Source organism: Alosa alosa, chromosome 12 (assembly GCF_017589495.1).
Source record: "Alosa alosa isolate M-15738 ecotype Scorff River chromosome 12, AALO_Geno_1.1, whole genome shotgun sequence".
Taxonomy (NCBI): domain Eukaryota; kingdom Metazoa; phylum Chordata; class Actinopteri; order Clupeiformes; family Clupeidae; genus Alosa; species Alosa alosa.
In genome coordinates, this window is record NC_063200.1 from 30,503,499 (window position 1) to 30,529,142 (window position 25,644).

A 25,644-nucleotide genomic window follows, 5' to 3' on the forward strand; every position below is an offset into this window, starting at 1 on the left:
CAAAGACCTATTAAGTCTTTTCTTTTTGGCCGTGGGGGGCAAATGGTGACCTTTCTGGGGGCTGCAGACAGCTCTCTGGTGGTCGGAAATGTGGTCTTGAAGGTTCACAGCTTCTGGGTAGCAATGCCAAGACACCATTAACCCCCACACACACACACACACACACACACACACACCCTGAACTCTCTATTGTAATCTATCTACTCCCTGACAATCAACACATAAATAAAGCAACCTACATAGATACTAACTATGCATCACCCGGTGCTGTGTGTAGGCTGTCATACTTATTTCCCTTTCCTTGTTTCTCTTTCTGTCTGTCTGTCTGTCTGTCTGCCTCTCTCTCTCTCTTTTCACACACACACACACACACACACCTATTAAGTCTTTTTTTCCCATGGAGTCAGCTCCAAAGTGTGTGTGACTGTGTGTGTTAATACCTGCTTACTGTTAGGTGTTGATATTTCAGTGGTCTTAAAATGTGAGCACTGGAATATGAAATAGTGTCTGCTGTGAGTGTGTTAAGCTATATACTGTACCTGTTAAAAACACGCTGTAGTGTGTGTGCGTGTGCGTGCGCAAATGAGGCAGATTGAAGGAGAATGGAGAATGCTTTGGACATTGTCTCAGTCACTATTTTGGTCTTCTCCAGTGTAGCATGATGATCCTAATTCAGAGTGTGTGTGCATGTGTGTGTTTTGGGGCCTGTGTTAGGTGGAGCTGACATAGCGTGTGTGAAATTGGAGGTTGTTTCAGCCAGTATCTGATTTCATAGGTAAATGAACCAGTATCTGAACAGATTGTTCTTCATTGCACCTGATTATGCATCAGTAGGCTAGGGTATGTGTTTGTGACAGCTGACAGTTGGCACTCAGCATAGTAAGAATGAAACAGATTTTTTAAAGAGATTTTTAACGAGAGTATGTCTTTTCACTTTTCAGTTGTAAATTTATATTTTGAGTAGAATTGTATGCAAATGAGTGTGTGTTTGAGGTCATCAGCGATTTTATTGTATGTGTCATGATATATCTGGTAGTAATCATTGTGTGGTTTCCATACATGTGTAATAGGGTTTGAATGTGAAACTGTGTGTGTGTGTGTGTGTGTGTGTGTGTGTGTGACTCAGTGTAAGGCCGGAGGTTTGGCGGCAGTGTTGTGCCGGCTGCGGTAGCATCAGCACACGTAAGCTGCCCAAACCTATCTCAGCTGAGCAATATTACCCCGAGTCCTTCCCAACCTGTCTCCCTCAGGGCATCTAGAATCTCCGCTATGTTATGATTTTCTAGCCTGTTTTTGTCTGCTCCAGCCTATTAGGGGGAAATACTAGTGGCAGGCATCCTGCACTTACACACTCAGACCTCTAACCAAAGCCTAGAAAAGACTGAATCATTCACATTTAGTCGGTAATTTTTCTGTACTTTATTTTCCGATGAGTAGACAGGTTGTCTGTTTATGGTTGTCCATGTATTTTTCTCTGAATCCATTTTCTCACGACTGGCTGTCGGTGGTTTCTCGCGTGTTTCGACCTGCATGAGGTCGACTGAGACAGAATTTTTAGAAAATTTGTTTTGTTACCTTTCGTCTTTGTTTTGTCTTCAGTTCAGGCAGATCAGCTTCAAAGGGAGCTAGTAAAAAAGTGGAAGACAGACATTCCCGGCTTGGATATGGGTGTGTGTGTGTGTGTCTATCCTATGAAGAGACTTTCGTGAGTTCTTGTGTTGTTTTTGGCCGTGGGGGGCAAATGGTGACCTTTCTGGGGGCTGCAGACGGCTCTCTGGTGGTCGGAAATGTGGTCTTGAAGGTTCACAGCTTCTGGGTAGCAATGCTAAGACACCAGTAACCCCCCCACACACACACACCACACCCTGAACTCTCTATTGTAATCTATCTACTCCCTGACAATCAACACATAAATAAAGCAACCTATATAGATACTAACTATGCATCACCCGGTGCTGTGTGTAGGCTGTCATACTTATTTCCCTTTCCTTGTTTCTCTTTCTGTCTGTCTGTCTGTCTGCCTCTCTCTCTCTTTTCACACACACACACACACATACTTGGTCCAATCCCAGCAGGCTGTGTGGAAACCGATTTGAAGTCTTGAGCATGCAAGCTTCCTTTCTCAGGGCACCAGTATCCTCAGGCAGCAACGGTCCGTCTGCCCCTAGCAAGCCTTTTAAGGCCACAGCCCAAGTGGCCTTCTCTCTCTCTCTCTCTCCTCTCCCTCTCTCTCTCCCCCTCTTCCCCTCCACCCATGATGATGTGATAAGAGAAACAGCTCTGTCTGGCCTAGGACCCTCCAATCATCTGGTTTGTGTGTGTTCAAACCGCCGTCAGTTTGACAGTTCCCTCACCCTCCGTGTGAATATGAAAATACTTGAATGAGGGAGACAGAGAGGCCACGCGTGTTTGAACATAACTCTGTAGGGACTTGAGAGTGAATATTATCCTTCGCTGGGCTTACTTAATAACACCAGCAATAGAATTCTCAGCACTGAAATGTGTTCTCCCAAGAAAACCACCACTGCTCGGATGAGGTAAACTTCTGGACAATTAAACAGATCGGCTAATAACCAAAGCAAATGTAAATTAGTACCTTAAAAAGTTTCTGTTGCCGGTGATCATGTTTTGTCTGTGTTATGTCTACTGAGTAGTCATTGTGCTTGGCAGTTTGATTCCTACTGTTTGTAAGCTGCCATGTAATAAGTATTGTGGTATGTTAAGGGAGCGCTTGAAGAGAAACCGTTTGGTCTGAATGACATTAGATTTGACCCCTTTGATGTGGGGAAGTGTAGCGTTAATGTTTGCAAACATGCGGTTTTCTTTACCTACTCAGGAGTTTTATTTGTGTTGGCCATGTTGCTAGTCCATGGAGTAGACTTTAGACTGTATGAATTATTTTTACAGTACATAGTCTATGGGCTGTCACATATTGTAGTTTCATTCAACCATTCCATATTGATTGTGCCTTTATCTGCTATTTTATTTGGGTATGTTTTGTTCATTAAACAATCAGCCTGGTACTGGTTGTTTTGGTGATCTATAATGAATGATGTGACTCAGTTCCTCCATCCAGTGGTGGTCTGTTGGACCAAAGCCAAGGTCCTCTGGACGCTGACTAGAGGATGTGTGTTGCCAGATAGTCAGTTGAGGGTCAGGACACAAGTAAAGGCCAAGAGAAGCAGAATGATTCTTCTGTGCCAACACAGATAGACTTAGCCACTTTAACATTAGCCAGAGTAAATATAATGACTGGTCATAACCTATGTCCTGTTCTCAGAAGATCAAGTGTTCTGTTTTAAGTTATTATTTAAATGCATGCCGATCTTATCCTCACAGTTATGTGAGTTATATTTGGCTTTGGTTATATTTCTGCTCAGATTGCGCAGTAAATGTATCAGAAGTTCGGAACCCAGCATGAAAAAGGCGAGCAGGCCGGCGGCTGCTACCACCAAGGCAGCAGGGGGCGCTAAAGCACAGCAGGCCGAGAAAGGCAAAGCCGAGGGTGCTGCCAACAGCATGGGCACAGGGGGCAAGAGCACAGCAAAGACTGCAGCCACGGGGCCACTAGCTAAGGTAAATTTACCCGCCTCTTTTTAAAGTATTATGATCGGTGTTCTGAGCAAATTGATTAATTGCTGTCTCCTTTGCCAGACAAAAAGCAGTGATGATCTGCCTGCTGCTACCACTGGAAGTGGAGGGACCACAGTAGGAACCAGCACCGGCACCAAGACCAAAAGGACCGGCAGCACTACATCCAACCCCAGCATCCCAGAGACCAAGACGAAGAGCACCTCAGGTGTCCTTTCTGACTCTCCCGGAGACTAGTTGCCTTTGATAATGGCAGCTATATGTTAGAGACATTAATATTAGCAGAGTTTATTTTCTTGGTCAGATTTTTGCAATATTTCCCTGAAGTGTATTACATTTTTGTTCTACTCTCCCCCTTCGAAGGCTCGATGAGCAGACGTGGGACATCGTCTCAGTCAAAAGAGCCTGGCTCCAACCGCGAGAGCCTGAGGGAGCGCTCTCGAGCCCAGCCACCAAGAAGGCCTCGGGTCCGTCAGACCCCAAGCGCTCCCGCTGCCGCGTGCTGGCCGAGTCCGAGTCGCGCATGAGCAAGTCGCGCTCGGACGGCCAGATCAGCCAGAAGGCCCTGCTGGAGGCCCGGGTCAAAGACCTCCTGGGCCTGGCCAAGAGCAAGGACCTGGAGATCCTCCACCTGAGGGGGGAACTGCGCAACATGCACTCCCAGCTCGGGATGCTGGAGCCTGGGCCCGACGAAGCCGAAGGTGTGACCAGTGAGGAGGCCAGCGGCGATTTGGCCAACGGCGAAGACGAAGCTCCTGCGGCGAAGGCCGTCCCCGAGAAAGAGCCGTCGGGTCCGTTCAGCGCGGCCGACGTGGAGTCGACGCTGCTGCTGCTGCAGGACCAGAACATCTGCATCCGTGGCGAGCTCAACCTGCTGAAGAGCGAGAACCGCATGCTGAAGGACCGGCTCAACGCGCTGGGCTTCTCCCTGGAGCGTCTGGACAGCCCGGACAAGGGCCTGCGCTGCGCTTCCCTGAGCCCGGAGCCCGGGACGGTCAGCAGCAGCAGAGCGGGCAGTGTGGGCACCAGAGCCTCCTCGGCCGAAGGCTCGGCCCGGGGCTCCACAGAGGACCTGCTGGCCGACCACCACCACCGGCGCCTGCGTCCGCTGTCCCCGGAGGCGGCCGACAGCGAGTGCAGCGAGGCCTACCAGCCGGTGGTCACCTCCAGCGACGACGCGCTGGACGCAGCCCTCGGGCTCCTCGTCCGAGTCGGAAGGCTGCGGCGGTCCGCCCTCGCGCTCGTCGCCGTCCCTCTCGCGCCGGGGCAGCAGCAGCGAGGTGTCCGTGGCCTGCCTGACCGAGCGCATCCACCAGATGGAGGAGAACCAGCACAGCACGTCCGAGGAGCTGCAGGCCACGCTGCAGGAGCTGGCCGACCTGCAGCAGATTGCCCAGGAGCTGAGCTCGGAGAACGAGCGTCTGGGCGAGGAGCGCGCGCTCCTGGTGGACTCGCTGTGCCAGCAGGGCGAGCGGCTGGAGCTCTACGGCCGGCAGCTGGAGCTGTTCCGCGGCCTGCTGGACGAGCACCGCGTGCCCTACGCCGCCGGCGGCAGCGGTGAGCCCGGCGAGCCGGACGCGCACAAGAGTGGTCGCTACCTGGAGCTGGAGCGGCGCTACGGCGAGCTGGTGGAGGGCGCGCGCTGCGAACGCGAGCAGCTCCTCGGCGTCCAGCGGCAGCTGAGCGGCGCGCTCAAGATGGCCGAGCAGGAGAACGCCGAGGCCCAGGGGCTGGCGGCGGCGCTCAAGGAGCGCGTCCAGCGGGCCGAGCGGGCCGCCGAGGCCGAGCGGCGGCAGCGGGACGCGGCGGCCGGCGAGCTGGAGGCCCTCCGGGCGGCGTCCGGCGGCGACCAGGCCGAGCTGGCCAGGTGCCGCGCCCAGCTGGAGCAGGAGAGGCAGAGGGTGGCCCAGCTGCTGGCCATGCACGGGGCTGGGGAGAAGAGCGACGTCCGGCAGCTGCTGGACAGCGAGCGGGTGGAGAAGGAGCGGGCCGAGAGCCGGGCCGCACAGCTGCAAGAGGAGCTTGGACACACCAGAGGCCAGGCGGCACAGCTCCGCGAAGCCATCAGCAAGGTGAGGAGAAGGAGGAGTGTGCCAGCAGACACACACCAACACACACTTTGTCATACGCATCATGTTCCATCCCACACATTCAGATGTTAAAGCAGAAATGCAGCGATTTTTTTCACATAGAGCTCCATGTCTCGAGGTCACCGAGTACAAAAAAAAAGAAAACAATCGGTTCTACCTAGCTCGAGTTGCTACAGCCAACGGTTAGAGCTTTCAGGCAGCTACGGTTCTGCACTCTGGGGTGCATGAACATGGGGGGAGTCCCCATGTTCATGCCCCCAGAGTGTAGTGCTGTAGCTGCCTAGCTGTTTAAACTTTCTACTGTATGTGAAAAATCACCAGATTTCTCCTTTAAGGTCTGGAGAAATACTGTACATAAAATGGGAATCAGAAAACAACCTGATACTGAACTGTACAATCTGAGACTTGAATCAATTTCTTGAGTTATTTTACTCTTGAATTATTATTTTGCTGAATTGACTTTTGAATTTGCAATGTGCAATGCAAACACCAGACACTAGCCAAATGCTGGTGAAATATGAAAGTGGTTGAGACGCAAAATAATGATTTACTACTGAGCGGCTCGCGACCATTCATTTGTCAGTGGCTGGAAGGTTTAAAAAAAAAGTTAATTTCCACCTCTGCCCCCCTCCTCCCTCCTTCCAAAGCTGGAGAGTGACTTTGGCGCGTTCCGTGGCGAGGTCCAGCAGCAGCTGGCCGAGCAGAAGCGCGCGCTGGAGAAGCAGCGTCTGGAGCTGCAGGAGAAGGACGCGGACATCGCCAACATGAAGGAGACCATCTTCGAGCTGGAGGACGAGGTGGAGCAGCACCGCACCGTCAAACTCCACGACAACCTCATCATCTCCGACCTGGAGAGTGAGTCCTGCCGTCTCCTCTCTTTCATCTCACCTATTACTGATCTATCACTCTCTCCCTCCTCTGCTCTACTGTATCCCTTCCTCACGGGAGGCCACATGGGCACTTATGGAGAAACTGTCACTCAAATTAGGCATCTCTAAACTTTCCTGTTCAATGGTAACTTTCTGTTGTCATTTTCATATACATTTGGCCACTAGAGGGTGCTATCTGACAGGCATCTTGCTGGGACTTACCAGTTTCTACGTGCAGGTGAAGCTGATTATTGTCTCTCTCTTTTATGTCCTATAGATACAGTCAAGAAGCTAACAGACCAAAGATATGATATGGAGAAGGAGATAAAAATCCTCAATCGCAAAATAAGGGTTTGTATGACGTTTTCACATTGATAAGCCAGAGGAAGCTTTCTGTTGTGTGTTGCATCAGAGTTTTTAAAAAGTGTGTGTATGTGCATGTATGTGTGTGTTCAGGAGGAGTCTGCCGAGTGGCGGCAGTTTCAAGCAGACCTGCAGACGGCGGTGGTCATTGCTAACGACATCAAGTCCGAGGCGCAGGAGGAGATTGGGGACCTGCGGCGCCGTCTGGTGGAGGCTCAGGACAAGAACGAGAAGATGAGCAAAGAGCTGGATGAGCTCAAGAACCGCAAGTACGACACTGTGTGTGTGTGTGTGGTTTGTGTGCAGGGTACATATTTGTATATGAGCATAGAAGTTCAGTGGGTGGTTGATAATATGCAAATGTATGCATATATTGGTGTAACTGTGCATAGACTACAACTGTCAGATTGAGACAGCCGGGTATGTTGTAAATATAAAGGAGAGATTGTTGTTTTTTTATTATTGTGTGTGTGTGTGTGTGTGTGTGTGTGTGTGTGTGTTTGGTGCTTCAGGCAGGATGAGGAGCGCGGGCGTGTGTATAACTACATGAACGCTGTGGAGAGGGACCTGGCTGCGCTGAGGCAGGGTATGGGCCTTAGCCGACGCTCCTCCACTTCTTCTGAACCATCGCCCACTGTTAAAACACTCATCAAGAGCTTCGACAACGCCTCACAAGGTGTGAACAGCCTCGTACATACACACACACACACACACAAACACATACAGAGCTTTGACAATGCCTCACAAGGTGTGAACACACACACATACACATACACACACACACACACACACACACACACACATACATATAGACATGTGCAGCTGAAGTTTACTGATATATCTTGCACCTCACTTTATAACAGTGATCATATTATTTATATGCTATGTGTGTGTGTTGACAGGACCTATCCCCGCTGTTGTTCCTGCTGTTGCCGCGGCAGCCATTCCACGTACTCCTCTGAGTCCCAGCCCTCTGAAGACCCCTCCGGCAGCTGCCGTCTCTCCCATACAGGTGAGCTTGAGGTCACAGGGGTCAGAAGGGCATGATGGATTGCGTACACTTGACCTCTTTTTAAAGTGAAGAAGACACAGATGTGGTTTCAATCCTGCACATGAGCAAACACTTCAACATCATACTAGCAAGACCTCAACACTGGTCTTTGTCTGCTAAGCCATCTTGGCCAGGTAGTAGAAGTGACACATTTTCACCACCGACAAGGTCGCCTACATTAAAGGAAGACCTCGAAAATTCTAATCCACTTTTCAAATTCAGTGGTGCTTGGAGTACTAGCTCTACCAGTTATGATATTAGCTGTCTGTTCATTGTCTGCCATCATAAAAAAAGCTCAGGTGTTTATGCCAGCGTCCTGGCACAGTAGATGGGACCCAAACAAAGTGCCTCGGACCAAACCATGACCAGAATGGATGGGACTGCTGTAATGTTTTAGGGTGCCGAGTTCCAATATCAACAACCATTCACCAGAGTCGCGGACAGACTCCCTCGTTAAGTGTTCCCCTCTCTAGTCAGTTTCAGAGTCTGTTTCACTGCAGTTGGTTGATGGATTTGAGCCACCAGCACATCTGGCTCAATGACTAATTATTATTTAATTGCTATTTTGTGTGGGAGAAGTCAGCCGGTGTGAGCTGGCCAGAGCTTACAGTCAACGGTATGGCATCCATTCCTTTTGGAACTCAACCACACGCCGTGTCATAAGACAGTAAGCTACAGTGGAATCCTGTGTCCGTTGCTGAGGGCTGCTGTGTTATCTCTGTGGGCAGAAACCTGATGAATCATATGAGGTAGATGGTGTTATTAAGAAATGTAGTCTTGCATAAACCCTATTGATTGGGGAAGGCTGGTCCATTGTTTTTTAGGGAAATTCCATAAGTTCCTGTCCTCAACTTCTGAGAGCACATGAGAGCAAATCGGTTGTTAACGGCTGCCGTAAGGTCCTCGTAAAGTTGATTTGTGTCAAAGGAGAGATTATGCCTCTCAGCCGTGCAAGGTAGTTATGCGAGGTAGTTCATGACTTGACTTCAGGTTTTCTGATAAGGTGACAAACTCCTCTCCATGACTTCACCTTTCTGTTTGTACGTGTGATGAGGCTGTGACTGCGATCAAAGGGGAGTTTCTGTGGCTTTGACATCCTAATGGAATTAGCAGATGGATGGGATGCTTGCTCACGCACGTGTGCGTCGCCTGCACACAATACTGTGGATGCCTCGGCTCCAGTGGTAGTCAGTCTCTCTCTCTCTCTCTCTCTCTCTCTCTCTCTCTCTCTCTCTGCGGTGTGCGTGGGGTTTCCCCTCCTCCTCCTCCTCCCCTCCTCCTCCTTCCTTCTCTGGACACATCTTAGGCGGATGTCCTCTAGAGAGACTCCTGCTTCAGCTCACCGCTCAAGCTTCATTTACAATGCAGGCGCACCTTTAGGGGGCAAAACAGGATGTTTGTGCTGAAAAAGAAATGTGCAGAACGGGATATTTATAGTTATTTTCTGGTCTTCATCCCCTTGTTTGTTCTCTATTTGAGTGGGGGGAGGACTGTATTGACCATGCAGAATGTCAGGGGAGATAGTAGCGAAGCTGTGCTCGCGGTTGCCTCTCTTTTGGTATCATTCCCCAAGACACACACATGCTGTGGCAATATGGCGTTCAGCAAGAGTCTTAATTCATGAATGCCAACGGGTTTGGTCCATGAATGAAGATGGTGCTTTACTGTGGGGGGAAATGTCTCCCAGGAAGATTGATATTCTCAGGACGCGCTACAGTCCTTCGTGGCTGCTCATTTGGATGGTCATAAAAGCTGTGCAGAGGGAAATGCTTGACCTCTCTTTCATGAAGGTCACACAGGTTTATTAAAGATGAAATATTCAGTAGTATGTCCAGACCTCTGTCTCCATCATGTGTCTGGACTCATATGTGAGGGTGGCGGAGGAGGTGAGGATGGACATAGGAGAGGAAGGAAAAGGGTTCGCCTTGACATTCCATCGTCCTCCTCTTCTGACATCATCACTTCAGAACATCCCAGAGGTCCAGTGGAACAGCATTACAGATCTGCCCGTCTGTGTGAAATGGATCTGACCGAACAAAACAAACAACAAACACACAAACATTCAAGAAAAACATTCAAGCTTTTCCATGAAATTACAGCCATTAACATGATGTTGAACTGGTGGATTATATCCCTTAACAAACTTTTTTTGTTTACACTAAATGTTTACACCTGCATGTCTTCCATCATCAGTCTGGTTAAATTCATCACTGTGAGACTTGACAATTTTATGAGTGGAAATGGTCGCTTCTTCCGCAGGGATGATGAACTACACGTCTTTAATCTGTCCAGCGATTTCATTAGATTTCACTTTGAGTAGTGAGCCAAAATGAGACACTGGGCTCAGACGTCTGCGCCCGTACAGTAAAGCCAAGAAGATGCCCTGTGGAGCCGAATGCTTTGCATACCTCAGCGGAGCGTACGTCTGTGTGTAATTTAGTTAGGGAGTGTGTGTGCGTAAGAGTCCCAGAAGACATGATGCTGGACATGACCACAGGGCAGTAAATCCCACTCCATTCATCTGTGATGAATATGAGCATTGTGGATGCGAACAAGCACTGCCTTATGATCTTGTGTTTGTAGCTGTGTTAGCCACAAGTAATTGACTCGTATTTATAGAACATCTGATTACTCAGATGATTGGACACTGTCGCACTTAAGGTTCCGTAAGAGCCGAAAGTCTTAATTCAGTCTCTGTAAACTGCACCACAGTCTAGGAAGTTTGTTTGAGGACACTGTGTCCTCACTGCAACCTTTGACCTTCATTGTGTTTTTGCTATGTGCTATAAGCTAATAAACACAAACAGCTTTGTTTTGTTCCAAAGAAAGGTTATGATATCTATGTTATCTGGACTTGAACTGTGCTGTCTTGGTTTACAGCGGCACTCTGTGACCACACCCAAACCCCTCTCCTCTCTGGTGGACAAAAGACCAAGCTACTCTGACCTCAGTATGCCAGGTATGTTCTTCCCTGCACCCCACTGGGCCCCATCACACACACACACACACACACACACACACACACACACACACACACACACACACACACACACACACACACACACACTAAAGCAGATGTGAATCTCTCTAAGGAATCTGAAACAGGTGTGTGGCGGCACTCGCCTCAGATCCTACACAAACCATACCATATGTATGCACTTAGACACACATGCAGCTGTCTACTGTTTTTCAGAGGTAGGGTGAGTTCAGGAGGACTTGGGGTTATATAAATATGCCAAGTTTATACTGAAGGTTTTGTAGTATAGGTATTGTCTTTACATTTATCTCCCCCAGAAATAAATGTATTATTTATTGGTAGCGGAAATGTACCATATATGCACATAGGAAGCTGCTTTGAGTGTCCTTTCAGTGTGTGTGTGTGTGTGGGTGCTCAACCCTTTCATGATTATGGACACGCCAGCAGGCCTTTGGGTCCCCCACTTTAATATCATCCCACATAATACTATTTGAATAAAACATGAAACCCAATATAGTGGCTCATAACATGAGAATGGTTACATTGAGTGTGTGTGTACGTCTATGTGTGTGTGTGTGTGTGTGTGTGTGTGTTAACCCATCAGGAGAGCACCTTCTCCGTACTTCACCGGGCACACGTTCAGGCTCAGCTCTCCAGCGGGTGCCCAACATTGACTCGTCCAAATCCATCTCAGGTGTGTTTACGCTTGTGTGCCATCTGTCTTTCGCTGTTGCTGTTATTAATGTCCAGGTTTCCATGCACTCCATATTCCCATCAAGGTCCATATTCAGAATAAGATGTTTCCATGTGCAACAGAAAAGGGAATATTCCTGTTCACATGTTAATCAGTATATTTGGAATAAATAGCGATGTGCAGTTGAAGTAGTATCTGCATTGTGACATCAGCGGTCTCTGTCCCTGAATTTAATTCATGACACTAAAATAGGTGAATTTGGCCAGATTAGAGAATTTGGCCGTTATTGTTTTGCATTTTAGCCTTTATAATAGGCTGCTTTGTGTTCTTTCCACCGATTCGTCATCCATCAGCAGTGCAAAACCTGCATTTTCTCATTAGCATTACAGAAGCATTATGATGCTTTCACCCATCATTAAATTCCATCATGACCTAAGCTTTCAGGTTTAAATACATAAATTCAAGTCAAGTCAAGTCAAATTTATTTATATAGCACATTTCAAAGCAGTAGCATTGCACCAAAGTGCTTTACATAAAATAATAATAATAATAATAACAATAATACATATACATACATATAAACATATAAAAAAAGGGAGAGGTGAGGGAGTCAGGGAGTGTTAAAAGCTAGGGAGAAGAGGTAGGTCTTTAGGTTGGATTTAAAACTACTAATAGTGGGGCAGGATTTCACAACATCAGGAAGGCTATTCCAAAGCTGGGGAGCATAGACAGAGAAAGCTCTGTCACCTTTGGATTTAAGAGAGGCAGAAGGAACACAAAGAAGACACTGGGAAGATGATCGAAGAGGTCTAGGAGGACAGTAAGGAATTAAAAGATCACATAAATACTGAGGTGCTAAACCATGTAAAGCTTTGAAAACAAACAGAAGAATTTTAAAATTAATTCTTTGTTCCACAGGAAGCCAGTGCAGTTTAGCCAACACAGGTGAAATTGACCTCATCTTCCCTCTACAAGTGCAAACCTTTCCCTATGTTTGCCAAGTGTCAGAGCATCAAACTGAAATTCCTTGCCTGAACATGCTCAGACGGAATTTAATATTCTAAAAGGGTGTGTACTGTGTTTACATGCCACAATATTCTGGTTAAAAGAGGCATATACTACAGGTTCAGAATATGAGCTTAATCGTGTTATGGCAGCTGGAATAAGGTGTTTACATGACTCGTGCAATCGGAATATTGTAATTATTCCGTAATTTGGCATGGAAATATAGTCATTGTTGTTTTGTCTCATTGAGCAGTTAAGTGGTGATTAGTGTCTCTGTGATTAGTGGGCTTCAACTGTGCGCGTGTGTGTCGCGTGTGCGCGCCCTGTATAAACCCAGAGCCATGAGCTCATCACCAGAGTGTGTGTTTGTGTGTGTGTGTTTGTGTGTGTGTACGCGTGCGCTCTGTTTGTTTGTTGACTTTCCTGTTGTGTTTCTCAGTATCTCGGCAGAAATGTAGTCATTGTTGTTTTGTCTCATTGTAGCAGTTAAGTGGTGATTAGTGTCTGTGATTAGTGGGTTTCGGTGTGCGTGGGTGTGCGTGTGTGTGCGTGTGCGCGCGTGCCCTGCATGAACCCAGAGCCATGAGCTCATCACCAGAGTGTGTGTGTGTGTCTGTTTGTTTGTTGACTTTCCTGTTGTGTTTCTCAGTATCTCGGCGTAGCAGTGAGGAGCTGAAGAGGGACCTATCCGTCACGGAAAACACCGGCTCCACCCCCCTGATTACGCTTGGACCCTCCTCCCCGCAGCTGTCACTCACCTCAAGCTCCTCCCCCACGGCGTCAGTCACCCCCACAACCAGAGGCCGCTTAAGGTATGGAACCAAAATACCCGGCCCTGTGTTTTGTCACGTTCCATTTTCCTCGGAGGTGGCTGCTAAGAATTGCATCTGACACCCAAATTGACTGTGTTCCAGTTGTAACAGGTCAGAAGAACAAGATGACAACCATGATATACAAATAGGACAGAACCGTTTCTAAACAACCCATTTCTGTGGCTTTCCTTTACTGTTGATGGGCAAAGGCATCTTGACATTTCAAACTCAGGCTTGAATCATGAGCATCCTCCCAGCAAACACAGTTTTGGGAGGAACTGTTTACAGCATAACAATGAAAAACTCAATGCAGTGCAGTGCCTGAAGACATTCCAGACTGATGGTTTTGTTAAATATGGGAACCCCAGATATGCAGAAATAGCAACATCATTGGTACATATGATGAAGTTATTGCCTGTGATTCAATGTTGTGGGTTGAATTATAAGATTTGCTGGGGTGCACGAAAGGGACCAAATGCGGTAGAGAGTTGAATGTTGAGTCATCCTCTGTTAGATGTACAGTCTCTGTCCCTGTTTGACAATTCTGTGACCTGCACTGCATTTAGGGAGAGAACACAATGTGTATGAAGGAGTCAAACATTATTTGTGTAAATTTTATATGTGTTCACCTCTTCACTCATCCTCTCTGTCACACTTGAGTGTCATCTCCTGTCTCTGTCACTCTCTCTCTTTTTAATCCTGCCTGACTTCCTGTCTCACTTCCTGTCTGGCACACCTGTTGCCCTGTCTTTTGGAGCTGCCTGTTTATCTAACTGTCTATCTGCCAGCCTGTGTGTCTGTATGTGAATGTCTTATAATCTGTCCTTTTCTCATCTGTGGGGGCCTGATGGTAACAGTACCTGTTACAGTAAGTCTCAGCCTTATGGGTGCTGCATGAATGAGGTTTTGTCATCGGGTCTTTACATCAGCTGGCTGTAGGTACTCAGTGTTAAGCAACAGTAGGTGTCCAGTTTCTCGATGACAATGACGGACGTGTTATCGGAGCCCAGGAATGATGGGAAGGCAACTCTGAGCGGAACAAATGCTCGGCTATAGGCGTTTTGAGAGAGAGAGAGAGAGAGAGAGAGAGAGAGAGAGAGAGAGAGAAAAAACACACGCATCACTGTACCTGGCCAAGCACAGTCGCTGTAATTCGACCATTGCGGCCTCGATACAGTCTGAATGGACTAACTTAAGTACAAACAAAGTGGTCAGTAAGGTGAGACCCTCCCTGGCACCCCCTGCTCTGTATGCCCCTGCAGCTTTGAGAAGGGGGCTTCTTCTCTTGCTCCCATCCTTTTTCTCTCTTCCAATTGTCTCTCTCTCTGTATTATTGACATCTCTCATCCCCCACCCCCTCATCCGACGACGAGGCCAATGACGCACCTAGAGCGAAAGCTGTGTTAAATATGCATCAGTGTACTGTAAGCTTATCATCACTGCCATAGACCCCCCCCTCCTCCTCCTCCAGAGTCACTACAGTCCATCTGGCAGAAGCGTAACCGGTCCGTTGTGATAATGCCCCAGATAATTGGGTCATGTCACACTCTGAGTGCACTCAATCCAATAATTATGGGTTTGTTGAGGAAATTACTGGGGCTGTATTGATTGTTGATGTAGTATTAGCGAGATTGTCGGTTAATCACTTTGTCTCTGTCTCTGTCTCTGTCTCTCTCTCTCTCTCTCTCTCTCTCTCTCTCTCTCTCTCTCTCTCTCTCTCTCTCTCTCTCTCTCTCTCTCTCTCTCTCTCTCTCTCTCTCTCTCTCTCTCTCTGTGTGTTAGGGAGGAGAGGAAGGACCCCCTGGCCGCTCTGTCCAGGGAATATGGCGGCTCCAAGAGGAACGCTTTGCTGAAGTGGTGTCAGAAGAAGACAGAAGGCTATCCGGTATGCAACACTCCAACATGACGCACACTTGCCCGCACACTCATATACTGCTCATCATGCACTCTTCTATTCATTAAATATGTATTACAAAGAATGTACCACGTGCACTTAACCATTTATATTCAAATGTGACATCAGGGTTCTCTTGATGCACGAGGACTACTGATCATAATCGAACATTTCCTCAAGCTGTAGTCAGACCCGCACAAGAGGAACACACACACACACACACACACACACAGTATGCCGGGAGAGAGAATGTAAAGAGCAGGCTGTGATGGACAGAGAGAATAAAAGTGTTATTCTAGTCAAGCGAGCTGCAAACCACTTCCTTCCCCTCTCTCTTCTGTCGCTTCCCTCTCTGGCCCCCGTAATGTGTTTACTGATCAGCCAAGACGGCCGGCCAGCCCTGCCACGTTGCCATGGCTCCCATTGAGGCTGGCACCTACCAGGAAGTCTGCCAGATTTCACCGCCCGTCCACACACACACACACACACACACATACACCAACCACGGGGGTCGTTCAGTGGCCCAAGCTCGGCCAATTGGGTGCGAGCGTGTCTCATCGGGGGGTTCCATGGGGGGGTTCCATGGGGTCATGGGAGAGAAATCTGCATTTTGGGTCACCTTTTCTAGGGGGAGGTATTTTTAGGTCGCCTCGTTCCACTTAAAAGTCACTACCCTGGTGACTGGCGCCTTGAGATCTTCCTCTGTCCACCTTTCCAGCCAGCTCAAAATCCTATATTTAAGCTCTTTTGATCCAGCAGTATGGCAGCCATATACATATCTCTCTCTCTCTCTCTCTCTCTCTCTCTCTCTCTCTCTCCGTTTTCTGCTTCTTTCTCCTCCCTCTCTCCTGTGATGAATGGTAATGGCCACGGTGGGATGGTGCTCGTTTGTCACCGGCCCGCCTAATGTGTTCATTAAAAGTGCTCTGGCTGTGTGCTTAGAGTACTCTGATGTGTTTTTTTCTCTCTCTCTCTGTCTCTCTCTCTCTGTCTCTCTCTCTCTCTCTCTCTCTCTCTCACCACACAGTACCACTAGTCCAGGCCTCTTTCCTCTTCTCTTCCTTTCCTCCTCTTTTTTATTTTTCTCTCTTTTTTCCCGTTTCCACATAGATGATCTTTCATGCGCTCCACGGGGCCTTTTCCTGTTTGCATACACACACACACACTCTCGGCAGCTATTGCGCCCTTCTGGTGGCGATGGTGATGCGACTGGTAATGAGAAGCGGTTGTGTGTGTGTGAGTGTGTGTGTGTGTGTGTTTGCGCGTGCACTCACGTGTGTGTGTATGTGTGTCTCCGTTGTTTGCATGACTCATTGACTCCGTAGCAACGCAGCGCCTTTTTCAGGAACATTAGCGTATTCCAAGAAGAGAAACTGGTCACTTGTAAAGGCAGGTGTTTTTTATTCTGCTTGTTATGGTTTTTGCTCCCTTTATGGAAAGTGGCCTGGCACTGGTATTGATGCACTTGATGGCTAGAGAGGTGAAGCTTAAAGGGTAATAAAGAATGAGATGGATTCTGAAAACATGCTCTTTCCATGGTGCAATTATATTCATTGCACTCAAAAGCGGCTAGTCGTACTTAATACCCAGTGAGGTGGCGTGCCCACTGTAGAAAGAAGGAAGGGCGCATTGCTGTTCTCTGCTGATTTTTCTCTGCTGATTTTTCTCTGCTGAACTGACCGCTCAGTTAAGGTCATGTGACCTCTCTCTGGGCCAATGGCTCTCATGCTCGAGACAGAATGTTGGTGAGTGTTGGAGTGTCCAGTAGTGCATTAAGTGGAATGTTCCAGGACGTCAGAGAATGTCCATAGCACACACTGTGCTGCCTGGTTGCCATGATGAATACTCTCCGATACAAGCCAGTTTAATCGAATGAATCGTTTTGCATTTGCAGAAGAAGCTGCTGCTGATTCACTGCAGATGTTCACTTTGTCACTGAAGGACAATGTGGAATGTTAGATGAGCCATTGCTGAGGGCATGTTGCATGTGTGAAATGCATGTTTTCCCTATGCATCTTCAGTACTAAGGTGACCCTGAATCAAGAGCAGGTACTTAGTTCATTCCTTATCTCTTGTTCAGCATGATTTCAACACACACACACTCACTCTTATCGTATCTGTTGATTTCATTGGTGTTCTCTTAACATTGAGACACTGCAGGATGATGTCACCATCTCACAACATGAAAGCAAGGCAAGACTGTGGTCTGGCACCTCTGGTTTGTGTGTGTGTGCCAGCGTGTGCCCGTGTGTGTGCCCTGTATGAACCCAGAGCCATGAGCTCATCACCAGAGTGTGTGTTCTCCCAGGTTTGTAGAGTTTCTGCTGATATGCCTCATGTCAGCCAGGGAGCCCAACCTCACGCACGTGTCAAGAGGGAACTTACTGAATGAGGCCATTGTGATGATAACTGCATGAAGGTGTTGCATTGTTTGTTGTTTGTTTGTCTCCTTCTCATTTCTATGGTGGTGGTTGGAGTCATTTTAATCTGATTTAAAAAAACAATTGAGAGTGAAAGTGTGCGTGTGTGCAGGTGTAACCCGGTGTGAACTAGGGGAGTGCGAGAGGTGTGAATTAGTCGAATCCCACACTCTGTGATTCTGTGATAACAAGACATTAGCATCTGCAGGACGTCTGCAGGACGTCTGCAGGACGTCCTCTCTCTGTGGAGCCTGCGCTGTGACCAGTCCCAGCGTGTGACTCCAGCTCTCCCACTGATCTGGGATCAGCTCGTCGTCCTCACACAACACTCTCTCTGGCCCAGCCTCCATTTCCCTCCCTGCTGCTTCGTCGTGGCTGGAGCCATTTTCAGCGTCCATTCCCGGTGGTGCTCGTCCCAGTGTGACTCTTTCTCAGAGCTCTGGTACTCTTCTCAGAAAGGAAATGTCACTAAGCATCTGGCTTACCCCTTTACTTATTCTTGGCTACGCAACAATGACTAGAAAGGCCACAGTATGCATCCTTGGTTTAGTTCCCTTTTCTATAAGACTGCAGATATCCTGTCAAGCTTTAAGTAGAAGTGGCTCTCTGGACACTAATTCACTAATTGAGACTGGCCTATACATTTGTTTGTTTGCATGCAACATCTTCACCTAGTTCATGGTCTAAGTTGAACCGATGAACTTTAGTTTCTTTGCATCTTTATTTACAGAGGCTGTGGGTTTTTATTTGTTTTATTTCTCATCTTGCCAAAGGTGTTGGATGATTGTTGTGTGTTGCATGTGAGTGAGTTGGCACATTTTAAAATAGTAAAAAAAAAAAAAAATACATATGGTTTAATATGGTAATTTAAATACAATTAAAATCAAACTTCTGTTTTCTATGGCCAGCAGTCACATGTCATTTAATTCACACAGACAAGCATACCTTCTGGCAGCCATTAAACTCTTTGTGGTTAGTAAAATATATATTTTTTAAAAATTTTGACTGAAGATAGGAGAGATTCTCCTGTCAGTTTCTCATCCCTGGCACTATCAATCACTGTCTGTAAACTTGTTGAACATAGCCGAGCACTTAGTTGTGCAGTAGTTGGCTCCAGCCATAATCACTCATAATAGCTCAAGCCTCCATTAGGCAGCCATTAGATGTCCCTCTCCTCGGCTCATGGGCAGTGTTTGGAGATGGTACCATCCTCCAGTTAAAGCCTGTTCATAAACAAAATGAATCTGCATTGAACATGCCCCCTGCAGCACCATGACTGAACTGTGAAGAGATGACCGTGCTCACTGGCTTTTGGCATACTCATTGTGCGTGTGTGCATGCTTGTGTGTGTGTGTGTATATATGTATATATATGTCATCAGTGCAGACAAATTGTCCTCGTGCAAACACAGCAATAAAGGAGGATGTAATCATAACCAGGCACACGTGCACACAGACACACACACTCACACACTCACCCCGTAAGCCACTTCTTACCAGTGAAACCTCTCCTGTCATTTGAGTGGTTGGCCATTGGCAAACAAACACATATGGCTGTTGTATTTTCTCAGTTGTTTGGTTGGCGGCAAGTCAATGAAGTCCTGATAAGAATCCACTCTTATTTGTTATTATCCCCTGAGCACAGTGCCACACTGATCCAGCACTTCACTTGCCTGTCAGATCAACACAGGGCTCTGTGCAACAAAGGGTTTTAAGTGCTGATGGTTCCTTGTTTGGGTTTTACTTTATTCTCGTAATTCAGATGCCTTTGTCAGACTCTCTGAGAAATAAATGTTGACAAAAGCAATTCCATTGTTACTACATAAGGCAAGTAATTTGATGATGGTTGCTAATATGATTGTATATATTATTGATATATATGCTCCTCTCTCGCTCTCCATTCTCCAGAATATCGACATCACTAACTTCAGTAGTAGCTGGAACGACGGTCTGGCATTCTGCGCTGTCCTCCACACGTACCTCCCGGCACACATCCCCTACCAGGAGCTGACCAGCCAGGACAAGGTCAGTAGGCCATTGCACATCACCACACAGACTCCTTCCCCATCACCTATCTATCTTCACACTCATCTCAGTCACAATCTCTCTCTCTCACTCTCTCTCTCACACACACACACAAAGCCCTTACAGACATACGTGTAAGACCGGAGGTTCGGCGGATGTTAAACGGTGGGGCCGTATATCTGAAGGACATAAACGGTCATATGGAAGTCCAAACTTAGCCGGTTGTTCTACTACTCCCCCCTTAGTATTTTCTCCGGACATTATGTAAATGTGCTGTGTCTGAACGAAGCGTACAGTAGAACATGCGGTTAAAATTCACACCTAGTGAGAGGGCATGTCGGTGACGTTTCTTTTGTGCGTCCATGTGGTTAGATCTGTCTTACATGCCAGTGATATGATGGAGTGGCATAGTGCTGTCCAGAAAATCTCCAACTTGAAAAGATGCAGACATCACTGAGCTACTGTCCATGAGGGCAGACAGCATTGTGATAGAACACATGAAGGGAACGGCAAGAGACACGTTGATGTAGCCTACAACTGCATCGCAAGGCCAAAGGAATTCAAAAGACCAAATCATCATAAGCAGAAGGCGCTGAAAAGGCAGTAGCCTACAGTGACGTTGTTGACGACAATAACAGGAGTATTTAATAAATTGTTAGCCAACACTGTCGGTTTTCTGTTCTTTGATAGCCTTCTCATGACCTCACTGCTGAGCTCGCTGATATTTGTTGAGCATAAATATGCCTAGAGAAAATGAAAACGAAGAAAACCCAACTTTGTTCCAAGCTCCTTACGTAAATGCAATAGACACATGGAGAGGATGCTTTTGGAAAAATAAACCATGAAAAAACGAACCACTTCACTGTTATGTTAGTATTTTGTTTGTTGCTTAAAAACATTGTATATGATGGCCTTGAAGTCTTGAGTTAGCCTACTGAATTGGCTGGTACCATAAAGTTCGTGCATGCTCTCTCCAACACAAACCAGATTTGGGGTTCCATAGCCAAGTAATTCTACAACATAACGTTGAAAACAGATAAATGTCTTTATTCGAAGCACACATACAAATACTGTAGGTCAATTTCAAGTGCGCACTTACTACTTCAAGTATTAGCCTACACACAATAGATTTTTCTTTAGCCTACATAATGCATACACTTTGTAAACAAACAGCAGCTGTGACAGCGGCCGCATATATTCTGTGTCATATCTCGCCTCTTGTGAACTCTACAAGCCCCCACCCCTCACTCGACAACCACACAGAGATTCTGTAATGTGCGTGTATGTCGTTCACACATAGGTCAGTATAAGGTCCGCAGGTTAGCATCATATCTGAATCATCCGAAGGGTAGGACCTCCGTTTGACAAACCTCCGCATATACTCCGGAGGTTATAGCTGAAGGGCTTACACACACACACACACACACACACACACACACCCTCTGAGTGTCTATTTTCCCTTCTGCTTCGTCCACAGAGGAGAAACTTCACCCTGGCCTTCCAGGCTGCAGAGAGCGTGGGGATCAAGTCCACACTGGTTAGTGTTGTCCTCATCCTATCCACTGCTATTAATGACATGTTTAGGTGCTGTGGAGGGTGCCGAGAGTGTGAGGAGTCTTTATTTGGATATAGGGAAGAGGCGCGACTGTGTTCAAAGGAGAGCCGCCTAAAAACTGTCGAGGCATCATGGCCTTAAAAGACTATGTGCTCAGGCCCAGACAGATAGGCAGAGTTATTTTGCAGTCGTCGTCAAGGAGACAGAGTTGAGGTTATCCTGGTCTTTGTTGCTGAGTGACACACCATTGTTCATCACTGTCATTCATCCGCTTGTTTCCCTCTCTCTGCCCCATCCCTTTTGTTTTGTCCTTGTCTGTCTGCTGTCTCTTCTCTTTCTCCATCTAATCTCATTGCTGTCTATCCACATTGCTCTCTCTCTCTCTCTCTCTCTCCATACTGCATATTTCTCAGGACATCAGTGAAATGGTGCACACAGAGAGACCCGACTGGCAGAGCGTCATGACTTACGTCACAGCCATCTACAAGTACTTTGAGACCTGAAGACACTCCACCACCACCACCCCTCCCGGCCTGGACCTTATTCAGAACCTCAGAGACGCCCAACCCTCAAGCACACCCCTCTCCATGAGGGGGCCTACCAGACAGCAGACAAAAACAAGTAAACGGCAAGAAACGAGACCGAAACCATCCCCGGGTTCAGCTTCCGCGGCGGTTGCGCTGCGTGTGTAGCATCTCGCCTCCTCCTCCTCCTCCTCCTCCTCCTCAGCCAACATGAACTTCCTGCGCCAGTGCCGCGCTGTTGCACAACACAAGAAGCTGCAGCATGCATCGCTTATCGCCGGACCATAATCACGCTGCATCAAGACAGGCACTCTGTGCAAGCGTTGTGGTTTTATGACCACAGATTGTGTGTGTGAGAGAGGTGTCGTGTGTTGTTATTTGAGTATGTACAGTATGAGCTATGTGAATATGACTACACAAGCAGGCCTTTTGTTATTTTCCTCCCAGCACAGACCCTCCCTCACTTCCTGTCTACCTAGGCTGCCTGTTCTCATGTGCCCTACCCACCGCCACCACCAGCCTATTTTCACACGTAACGCCGTTACAACTCACACACTATTAAGAAAAGAAAAAAGACTGAACTCGACAGCGAGGCGCTGAGATCAGAGTTGCAGGCCTCCTCTTTTCAGTGCCAAGCTAGTATCGTGCCAGATGACCACTGGGGAAAGCATTTTCCTCTCTGTGGCTTCGTTGTGGTGATCGTGCCTTACCCCGACCCGTCAATTCAGTCTCAGCTCATTGGGTACAACATGCTTCCTAAATCTGAACAGACAGAAATAGATTTTTTGTGGCAATAAGCCCATTTCTCTTTTTTTTTTTTTTTCTTCTCTCCTCGAGAGAGTGAGACACTGAAGCGTGTTTAGGTCAGCTGATGTTCCACCCAGTGCCAAATTAAGTCTGTGATGGCTCTGTTGAAATCATTGATACTACCGAAATGGTTGTTGCGCCTATTGATGCATGTGTATTGTGTTGCCAAGCCTTGGAGTCTTAAAACTCCTGAATAAGCATCTAAAAGGGACACTCTACTACACTCTACAGTGACCACAACATAGACCAGGTTCTCCATGTATGTATGAGAACTAATGATTTCCATTACAATTGTATATACCAAGCACACTACATAGTGGCTTTTTGTGCAATGTTCAAGCTATAGCTAAAGTGTTCAAATAGAACACATACCTTGGAATGATTGTCACACACATTCTTTGTCCCGTTTGCCTTTGTCCTACCACAATGCCTGTCACTACCACCCGTGAGCTGATCAATTATGGCTGTCTTAAGCCTCTCAGTTCTACTGCTGTACCCGCAAAAGTTGCCGTTACTTCACCTCAATGCTAAGATAGCCTCTCCTCTATACTGTAATCCTCTGAAATAACTTTGCTAAGTAATCTGATCATCCTAAACAAGCTCCTTCATCATTCTTCATCATTTTTTTTTCTAGCATAGCAGTTATGCAGAAGCTCTGTGGGATTTCCATGATCTCGCTCTCCACCAGCAAAACACTTTGGAAAAAGGATTTCGAATCCCTGTTTGGCATTCCATTCCAGCCTCGTCTCGGATCTTTTGCTCCCAGATTTCAAAGCACAAGTAGGACGGTAGTGGGCCAAGCGCTCTCTTTTTGTCATTATTTTGGGCATTCTCTCCACTTTGTACTTCTCCATACCTATGGAATTTGTTTATCTTAAGTGCAAAGCTAGACCAAAGCCCTATAAACTCATCCAGAGACTCAAGATGCACCAGCCTTGAGCGAGCGCTTGATTGGTTGTGAACTGCATTGCTGCACTATTGTGAACGCAATTGCATAGGCTGCACTATTATGACGTTATAACGTTTTTCTGGAGCTGGTCTTGAGAAATCATACAAGTAGTACTCCGATGCGATCGCACAGCAGCACTGAATCACGTGCACTGGTCTGTCGGAGAAGGACACATCGGACCGTTTTTCTCTCGGGTTGGATGCCTTATGCTACTGGAGATCTCTCTTGTCAAATGTGCTTTGAACCCCACTGGCACAGACTTCCTGGATCCAGTGTTAAATAAGTTGTCAGTACAAACAATGTAAACATTCTAGAGAACAAATAATATTGGTTCTGCCAAACTCAATATTGTCCAAGAACTGTTCTCATTTCGGGCTTCGTAGAGCGGGTTGAGATGATTGGTTTTCCCTTGGGGTGATTGCTTTAAAATATCTACAGGGGGGGAAAGGCCACATGGAAAGACCTGTTATCGTTCATATTGAAACAGTGCTTGCATGATGATGCACAAGGGGAAGGTAGGTCAACCTCAAGTTCAGATTGGGATCTCCACGCTAACTTGGTCTGTGGTCTAGCTCACCCCTTGTTGCACACAATCATGAGATCACGACCAAGACCATATGGTGACATTTCTGTAAGGACTCAAGCCCAGCTATTTGTTTGTCTGACATTTGCAGACATAAGCACATGCTGTTTTTTTATTTAATAAATGAACATATTTGGACATATTGGCTTGAGAACAAAGGCATATGCTTGAAATCCTAATCTGAACCTCATAGACTCAAAAATTCTAAGAGCAACAAACAACGGTTCAGTGGTTTAGTAGACCTTAAGTCATCTGACATGGCTATGACTAAAATCTACAGAGAGCTTGACAATGAGTGTTTTCTGAGAGTGTTATGCGTATTTATATGGAATTTGTCTTTTCATGGCTTTGTGTTTCAAAGGAAACCCCAAGACGTGGATGTGAGGTTTTTGTTGAGGTGTTTGATTTGTCAGAGGCTCGTGAGCATGTGTGAAAGGGCAATGAGCTCAAATGAAACTGGTTCGTTAAGCAGATAAATGAAGATCATTTGCCTCTGTTCAAACAATTTTTGAAAAGTTTACAGTTTTTAGTGCTATTTACGCTGAGAATTATCACCCAATCCTTATCATGCTGTTTATTTGTTTCATTTTCAAATAAAACTAATCTACTGTATGTCAACATGTTGAGCTGTTTTCACTCATTTTTTTTCCCCCTTCTGGATTAGTCCAGAGCCTGGACAAAGGTTGTTTGTTTCAGAGTCTGAGAGAATTTTGTATATCCCCATCCCAAATGGGAAAATGTGAGGCTGCAGTCTGTCAGTGGGGATAGGTGGATGAGGTCAGGTTACTGAAGTCATATCATATAACTCTAAAATGATGACTTTCCTGTCAAGTTGACAGACTTGTATGTATCTGGTGTATATAGTTTCTCTTTATTCAAGCTGGAGTGATTTGAATAAAAACACACCTAGTGGTCATTTGCTTTTCTCAATTTCCTCTACATCAAACACCATCTATTCAGGTATTGCGTCATTACTTTTTAGCTAGGGAAATTCTGCTGCTTGATCATCACTGATAAAATGCTAAAAGAATTGTGTTGCAGTTGCAATAGTGGAAAGGCCAACAGAATGAGTCCATGTTGGTTCTTTCATTGGTAGCCAGGTAACCTGAACTCGATGACACAACTGTTCACACAAGAGATTTCATCAGATGCAAAGCGTACTAATTGAATGTACCTGAACATGAAAATACTATAATACTGCCATTGTTTGGAACAGAGATTCACTTACAATTTCAGGCCTATAAGTCATTATCCTATAGGTCTGTAACACAGGGCAGAGCATGTGGCAGTGTGGTGTCCTCGGCCAGACCTTGCCATTGATAATTCTCTCAACTGATTCCCAAAAGAGGTCTTTATTGTGATAGTCTTACTTAAAAGATAACATATTAATGTTGATTACTGGGCCAGCAAGGCAGACCATGAGATTTAATCTGATG

The 25,644-nt window shown here is 46.7% G+C and overlaps 1 protein-coding gene across 1 annotated transcript; it reads left to right on the forward strand.

The window, feature by feature from the left end:
* The first annotated feature begins 2,378 nt into the window (after positions 1-2,378).
* specc1lb (sperm antigen with calponin homology and coiled-coil domains 1-like b) lies at positions 2,379-24,826 on the forward strand. Its single transcript, XM_048259206.1, is given in 18 exon segments — positions 2,379-2,537; positions 3,381-3,576; positions 3,655-3,799; positions 3,955-4,035; positions 4,038-4,780; positions 4,782-5,663; positions 6,329-6,536; positions 6,828-6,901; positions 7,007-7,182; positions 7,426-7,589; positions 7,816-7,925; positions 10,845-10,923; positions 11,546-11,635; positions 13,290-13,452; positions 15,235-15,337; positions 19,674-19,790; positions 21,268-21,327; positions 21,759-24,826. Coding segments are annotated over 18 exon segments (3,519 nt in total). The 5' UTR covers positions 2,379-2,499; the 3' UTR covers positions 21,849-24,826.
* The last annotated feature ends 818 nt before the right edge of the window (positions 24,827-25,644 follow it).